We start from the raw sequence: 8,175 nt of genomic DNA, 5'->3' as shown, positions 1-8,175 counted from the left end.
GAGGTCAAACTTCTCCATCTGAGAACACCAGCATGGGTGAGGTAACATGCACAGATGGGTGAAAAAATTGATATCAAAGTGTCTTCTACATGCTGGTCATCTTCTAAATATTGAGATGCAGTAGTGAATAAAACAGGAAGAAAAAAATTTTGCTCACAGAAAAATGCCATTGTGGCATGGAGGAGATAGACAATTAAAAAAAAAAAAAGTCTGTTATGTCCCATGGCGATGACAAGGCACAAAGCAGAGAAGAGGTAAGAGGAGCTGGGGGAGGGGCCTGCAATCTTAAATAGGATGGTCAGGGAAGAACTGTCTGAGAAAGTGGCCTATGAGCAGATACTTGAGAGGCACATTCCAGAAGATACAGAAAACGCAACCCCCCCTCCCCCGCCCAAGGCTGGGGAGCTCAAAAGAGAGCGTGAAGACCAGTGTTGCTGGCGCTGAGCAAAGCATCAGTGAGATGAGGTGGGAGGTATTTGGGAGATCGGGGAGGGTCCCATTGACCTGTGTGAGGAGCGTGGCTTTCGCTCTGAGGGAGACAGAAAGCCACTGGAGGCTCTAAGAACAAAAGCAGCCTCTTATTACTAACACGGAATTGACTGCAAGATCGTGGTACAATTTTATTGGCAGAGAGCTCTTGGGACAGATTTTTCCATGAGACCGTTGAGGTCACTCTGCAGGAGGGCTGGACAGGGAGAAGGCAGCCTGGGTGTTGGCCCAGGCGCTGGCATGTGGAGCAGGTGTGCTACAGCAATGCATAGAGGGGAGAGATTTCCCTAAAACTCTACAACAGGAACCTCAGGACCACCACGAGGCCGGGAAAGAGGGTCAATGAAGGGATTGGCAGACACCATCTCTACTTACTGCCACCTGCACCTGAGCCTGAACAGACTGGCCAGAAGTGCATGTAGAGGTGAAAGATGAGGATTGAATTGCTTCCCCCCCGAGTACCTCAGAATACAATATTATTTGAAGAGATGCTCTTTTGCCAAGTTAGGCTGAGGTCATTAAGGTGGACCCTAATCCAATATGGCTGGGGTCCACATAGAATGGGAAATTGGGACAGACGCAGGGAGAACATATGTGAGGACAAGTTAAGCTACCACTGGCCACAAGACTACAGAGACCAGGAGACAGGCCTAGAGAAGAGCCTCTCACACCTCTATCCAGGACTTCAGCCCAACTGAGACCATAAATTTCAGTTGCTAAATCTCCTAAGAGTTGTGGCACTTTGTTCCTGCCTGGAAACAGTCCTGGAATGGCTCACAACAGCAAAACCACAAGCCACTACCTGCCATTCCATGCAGGTATCATCAGAGGGGAGATAATGGGATGGAGGGGGATGGAGGAGGGATCTCCCTAGCAGAGTTGCTTCTGATACTTCTGGGCCATGAAACAGAAAGCCGAAAGACTGCTGGGTGTGGTGGTGCATGCCTGTAATCCCAGTAGCTTGGGAGGCCGAGGCAGGAGTCTGTGAGTTCAAGGTCAGCCTCAGCAACTTAGCAAGGCCTTAAGCAACTCAGCAAGACCCTGTCTCTAAATAAAATATAAAAAAGGGTTGGGAATGTGGCTCAGAGTTAAGTGCCCCTAGGTTCAATACACAGTACCAAAAAAAAAAAAAAAAAAAAAAAACAAAGTTGAAACACTGGCTTTTCTTTTTTTTTAAATAATTTTTTTTAGTTGTTAATGAACCTTTATTCATTTATTTATATGTGGTGCTGAGAATTGAACCCAGTGTCTTACACATGCGAGGCAAGCGCTCTACCACTGAGCCACAACCCCAGCCCAAAAGACTGGCTTTTCTTGAGGTGGAAAAAAAAGTCTCTGAGATGATTAATCTATCCAAGACTATTTGGGCCTCTCATGAAAAGCAAAAAAAAAAAAAAAAATTGATCAATTGACATAATTAATTCCTATAAATATTTGCATATCACATCATAAAATTGAAGGCTGGGCCCACACAATCCTATGGATGAAATTGGCTTCTGTCTTGGTTTTCAGCTTTTAAAAATCACCTCAGAACAAGGAGACTCTCAGTGATTTCAGATCTGCCTGGATTTTGGCAAACAGGTGGAAACTAAATCATGTACTGGGAGACAGACAAGGGTTTTATGCCTCTTTAAAATTTTTTTTTTTAAAACTAGTTAAGCCCAAGTGGCATCTGCAGATCTAAATGGCAGAGAAAGGCTGCTCTGTTCCATTTGGCACACATGGTCCCCCCAGAGCAGAACGTACACAGAGAAAACTAGCAGGCACCGGGCTGGTGCAAGCCCCTCCCATCTGCCTCCAGTTGAACACAAGCCCAACACACACAAAGCAGGATGTATATTTAGAAAGGAGAGTGCTTTGTAATTAGAAAATAATGGTTACTTATTTTGGCATTCTTTTTAATACGACTCTGTTGAAACCCTTTGCTTTTATGAGGCTTGTCAGAAACACGGCTGGGAAGGCCGGGACAATGAGATACCATGAAATATTAATACAAGCCAGCCCTGCACACATCCAACGCTAGACCTCTCCAGAACACCATGCCTACTGGCAAGAAGTCATCGTGTGCCTGCCATTCTAATTAGTGACAAACCTGCCATTGAAAACACAGGCCCATTTTCATGAATCTTTCATTCGTTTTTGTGATCTGCCCATCACAGATCTGCATTGTCGAGCCCATCAGGAAACTGAGACATGTACATATGTGACCACCCTGCAGGCATCAGAAGTTACAAAATCCCCAGCTGGACCCACTGTGCCCTCCTAGCTCAGGGCTGGGCTGAGGAGGCATTGTATTTGGAGTCTTTCTAACGCTGCACCCTTATGGAGACCAGTGGGAGAATCCACTGAAACCAGATGGGTTGCAAACTGAACCAAAACCACCACAGTGGGGGATGGACATTTATGAGGCCCTAGAACCCCATCTTTAGTATAGGAGAGCCCGTTCCATGCTCACCCTGTTCACTGTGTAAGGAAACAGAACTTTGTTTCAGGACGTAAGGGCTTGGGTGGCAGACAGATGGTCACACAGCTACACAGGACCATCCCCAAGAGCCTTGGCTGGGTCGAATCCCACTACAGAGCCCCTTCTGTCTCTGAGCCTCCAAATGTCTGTAAACAGATGAAATCAGATTATGGTCAACAATACAGGCACTTTGAAAAAAAAAAAAAAACAAAAAACCTATGCATCTGTGAAAGGAGCAGGGATATCCAGATCCAGGAGAAGCACACCGTGCACTGACTGCAAATGCACAAAATCTGGGAGCAGAAAATCCTTTCCCTCCAACTGTCCTCTCCAAGTCAGGATTCAAAGCCAGCTAGGGGAGGAGGGTGCCAGGGTGATTTTGCTCTTCATTTTATACCTTCCCATACTTGTGCTGATTTTTTTTAAACATAGAACTATAAATTATTACCAAAAACTGTCTGGTCTGTCAAGAAGGGTCTGGTTGTACATATATAGATAGATGATAGGCAGGTGGATAAATGGATGGATGGACGGATGGATAGAGAACCAAAATGTGCTATTTTTGTTTACTTTTAAGGAACTTTCTAGAACTCTACTATTAAATGCATCCATATGATCTTTATGGGAATAGCAAGCAAAAGGTCAGCTCATAGAAAGGCTGGAAATGGGTAAATTTTCTGAAAAAATATGAACTATAACTGACAAGGGTTTCTTCTTCAAATTCCTTTTTTTGGTACTAGAGATTAAACTCCGTGGCACTCAACCACTGAGCCACATCCCCAGCTCTATTTTGTATTTTATTTAGAGATAAGGTCTCACTGAGTTGCTAAGTGCCTCGCTTTTGCTGAGGCTGGCTTTGAACTCATGATCCTCCTGTCTCAGCCTTCCCAGCCACTGGGATTACAAGCATGTACCACTGCGCTGGCTCAAATTCCTCTTTAAACAAAAATATCAACTATGCTGTCTTTTTTAACAAAATCCCTAGCTTGAGGAAATTATTTTAAAGCTAAAGAAGTCAAGAGTTCTCTAGTGAAGGCCAACTGCCCCTGTAAGAGGACTGCACACATGTTCCCCTCCAGTTTTTGCTTTTCCCAGAATGTTATATAGGAATACATAGGGAAGGAGACAGCACGCAGTCGGGGAGGGCAGGATCCCTGTGAGCTCAGGCCAGGATCAGCCCCTGCCTTCCCCTGCTACACGCTGTGAGTCAGTCCGGGGTTTAGGGAGACCAGAGTTAAGGAGCCGAGTAGAAAGTGACGGAACCTAAATTGCAATGTAAGAACAAGGGAAAACACAGACACGAATATTTTGTGCTCCAGCAAATCTATTAGGAAATGACTAAATGACTAAGTCCTGGGGGAATGTGAAATACGGTACAAATTCCAAAGAACAAGTGTCTATGATGACATATGCAGCTTACGCTTTTTGTTTAAACGTGAATTTGTCAAAACAGAAAATTGTCACTGGCTGTGTGAACAAGGTGGGAAGTGGCCTTGTGTTCCAGAAGCCACCACCCACAGCAGCAGCAGCATCGTGGACACTGGTGCAGCAACTTGACATTCATGATTCTGTTCCCATCACAGCTAGATATGTCTGGAAACCCCGATTAGGCAGGGACGAGAAGCATTGGGGCTTGGAACGGACCCTGCTCAGCACCAAGTCTTTGACAACAAAACCACGTGCAAATAGACAAAGAGGTACGTGACACCAAGTTGGTGCCAACATGCTGTGTGTACAGAGAGCAGACTGCCTTTGACGCTGACGACTGATGTAGTCTCTCCACGAGTCTGGTCACAAATCTGTCCCAAAATCACTTTAGCAGACGGCAGGTGACTGGTATAGAAGCATCTTGGGGCAGATTCTGGTGGGAGTAAGGACGGCCACATACTCTGCAAGGAGTCTCCTGTGTGGGTGATTTTCACTCCCAAGCCCTTGTGCTGCTGGCTGGAGGCCCCCGCTACTGAGGGGTGCTAGGTTTTCTTTTCTGCTGGGGTCCCGGGCTCTGGCTTCTTCACCGTTGTCTGAACTTTGCTTTTCCCGATGCTTGGCCTCTTGGGTTTCTGGGTGTTGTTTTGAAGGGATTTCAGCCCCAGCATTTTACAATACTTGTTACACTGGTGTAGTGCTTTAAACTGATCGATGAAGGTCATGGAACAGTTGCCTTTAAATCCTTTGTACCTGTAAGTTTGTGGGGAAAGGAAATGGATTTTAAAACAGGACACTTCACCAGTTTAGAAAGAAAATTCTGGACAAGTTCCCAGGTCCCCAAGTCTGCCTCTCCACCTGCAGATTCACAAGATCCATCAGGAAAGCTGGTTGAAAGCTTAGACCTCCAGGGCTCTTGACAGAATTTCTAAGGGTAGCAGAGTATTGCTGCTTATTTTGTAGCTGGAAAGTGACCATGCATGTCTCTCTGCCAGCCACCAGAGAATCCCTGTGTTCCACATGCACTGACTCCAGGAACACTCCCTTAGAGAAGAACATGGCTGAACAGAGTGAATGTGCACACCAGCCATACAGTCGCCCGAGACTGGCACCTTCCTGAAATGGTCTTCCCTCTCACCACAGATGAGCTCCCTTGAATCCAAAGGAATTTGTACTTCAATGTGTGTCACCCATAAATAAACACTTAGAAGAAATCTGTTCATATACCTGTATGGCCCATCTTGCATTCACTTGGCCCCTGCCCATTGATGCATTCTGCACATGGCCACCAGAGTGACCTCTACAACACATGAGTCATGCCGTTCCCCTGCTTAAAACTCCACTTCTGTTAAGATGAAGTCAAAGTTCCAACCCTGCCTGCAGTGTCCCTGGCTGGTCACCTCTCCCCACCCCTGACCTCATTTCAGTCTTGGAAGTAACCACGTTGGTATCTTCCAGGTGTCTCTGCCCAGACCATTCCCTCTGCAAGGGATGGCCCTGCTCCCTTCTCTTGTCCTTCCTGTCTTCAGTCCTCCACTTATTCTGCTTCCTCTAACAAGCCTTCCTGACCTCAAAACCAAGTCACATTCCCAGCTGCAGGATATCCAAAGGGAGCACCTCCACCTCACAGCACTCTGACATGCACAATCTGACCTTGTCAGAGGAGGAGTTGCTTAATGTCTCTCCCTCCCTACACTGCAAACCCACGAGGGCAGAACAGAGGCCAGCACCCTCTCCTCACTGGTATGCTCCCAACACCCAATCCAGGGAAACTCCACACCCAGAGGATGGTCTAAAAACAAACTCCGGGGTGGTTGTTCAAAGAGTTTTTTCAATGTTCTCCTGTTGTCTTGTGTCTGGGCTATGTCCTTGAAAATACAGACATATATGAGGAAGGGACAGTTACTTTCCTCCCCCAGCTTCTATACAGTACCTAGCCAAGCTCTGTGCTAGAGGGGACAGGTACAACAGAGGACAAGCAAGCTATTGACCCCATGTCACTTGTTGTCTAGGGAAGGAGACAGATGTCACATCATTATGGTGACATGCGATGCAGGTGAAGCACTTACTGCTGGATTAGTAAGACATTAAGCCTCTCTGATCTGCTATCAGTTTTCTCATCTTTAAAATGGAAAAAATAGTAACACCTAGCCCGTAGGGTTGTCGAGAGGATGAAGTAAGAGAATCCATACAAACTACCCAGCTCAACAACTGCCTCAACAGGACCCCAAAGCTCAGGAAACAAGGCCAAAAATGAACATGGAATGGCATCAAATTAAAAGGCTTCTACACAGCAGAGGAAACAATTAAGAATGTGAAGAGGGAGCCTACAGAATGGGAGAAAAATCTTTGCTAGGTACTCTTCTGACAGATAATTAATATCAAGAATATATAAAGAACTCAAAAAACTTAACACCAAAAAGGCAAATAAGCAATTAAATGGGAACTCAACAGGCACTTCTCAAAAGAAGACATCCAAATGGTCAACAGATATATGAAAAAAAATGTTCAACAATTAGGGAAATGAAAGTGAAACCTACACTGAGATTTCATCTCACTCCATTTAGAATGGCAGCCATCAAGAACACAGACAATAATAAATGCTAGAGAGGATGTAGAGAAGAAGGAACACCTTTACACTGTTGGTGGGATTGTAAATTAGTACAACCACTATGGAAATCAATAAAGAGGCTTCTCCAAAGACTAAGAAATGTAACCACCATATGACCCATCTACACCACTCCTTGTATTTATCCTGAAGAATTAAAGTCATCAAACTATAGTGATATATACATACCCATGTTTCTAGCAGCACAACTCACAGAGCCAAACTATGGAACCAGCCTAGGTGGTGGAACAGATAAAGAAACATGCATACCCATGGAGTTTTATTCAACCATATAGAAGAATGCAATTTTGTCACTTGCAGGAATATGGATGGAATTTGAGAGTATTATGTTAAGCTAAATAAGCCGAACTCAGAAAGTCATGTGTTTTCTCTTCTACGTGGAAACTAGAGAGAAAAAATTAAAAAAAAAAAAAAAGGTGGGGGAATCTTATGAGAGGAGGAGGGGGAGGGGAGGAGAAGGAGGGGGAGGAGGAGGAACAACCAAGGGAAGGGGAAAAGAGAGGGTGGGGGGAAATACTGAGGAACAATATTGACCCAAATTGTGTTGTTATATTGTGTGCATGCACAAATATGTAACCATAAATCCCACGATTACGTATAATTATAATGCACACACACAAAAAAGAAAAAACCCACCTAGCTAAGTACTTGACACATAGAGAAGATTCAGTTGCTATTGGCCTTCTTATATTCATCACTATTATAAGCGGTGCAGATGCTGGGTCTTCCTGTGAAAGGATGTTAAAGTTGAGACCAAAGAATGAGGGATTTTCAGAGGAAAGGAGAGAAACAGGGTGTGCCTGGCCACTGACATGATTTGCAGGGCCCAGGGCAAAATGAAAAGATGAATTTCCTGTTCAAAAATAATGAAAAATTCCAGGAGAAAAACAACAGAGCATTAATCCAAACGCAGAACCCTTCTGCATGGGGGGGCCTCGTGCTAGCACATGGCTGGCAGAACCACAGGGCTAGCTCTGCTGGGGTGAGAGTTCAGACCATTTCTAACTATCAAAACCAGACACAAATTGGTAAGAAGAAGTCTGCAACCCTGGCATGATGTAGATGCGATGGCTGTATGAAGAAGTCGGTGTCCACACAGCTGGAATGAAGGGGGAGTGGACTGTGCTCCTCTCCTACCATCCAAGCTGGGTTTGTGCCCTTTAGGTGT

At 45.1% G+C, this 8,175-nt stretch overlaps 1 protein-coding gene across 1 annotated transcript in view; it reads right to left on the bottom strand.

Moving 5' to 3' along the window:
* Positions 1 to 4,259: 4,259 nt before the first annotated feature.
* The window catches only part of Alpk2 (alpha kinase 2), a 112,644-nt gene continuing 108,728 nt past the window's right edge, over positions 4,260 to 8,175 (bottom strand). The window contains exon 13 of the mRNA XM_071602713.1: positions 4,260 to 5,131. Within this exon, the coding sequence (XP_071458814.1) occupies positions 4,924 to 5,131 (208 nt within the window). The 3' untranslated portion in view covers positions 4,260 to 4,923. The remainder of the gene's footprint in view (positions 5,132 to 8,175) is intronic.

The sequence above is a fragment of the Marmota flaviventris genome, chromosome 16 (genome assembly GCF_047511675.1).
Source record: "Marmota flaviventris isolate mMarFla1 chromosome 16, mMarFla1.hap1, whole genome shotgun sequence".
NCBI lineage: Eukaryota > Metazoa > Chordata > Mammalia > Rodentia > Sciuridae > Marmota > Marmota flaviventris.
Note: the sequence above shows the minus strand (reverse complement) of the source record. Positions and strands in the feature narration are given on the sequence as shown.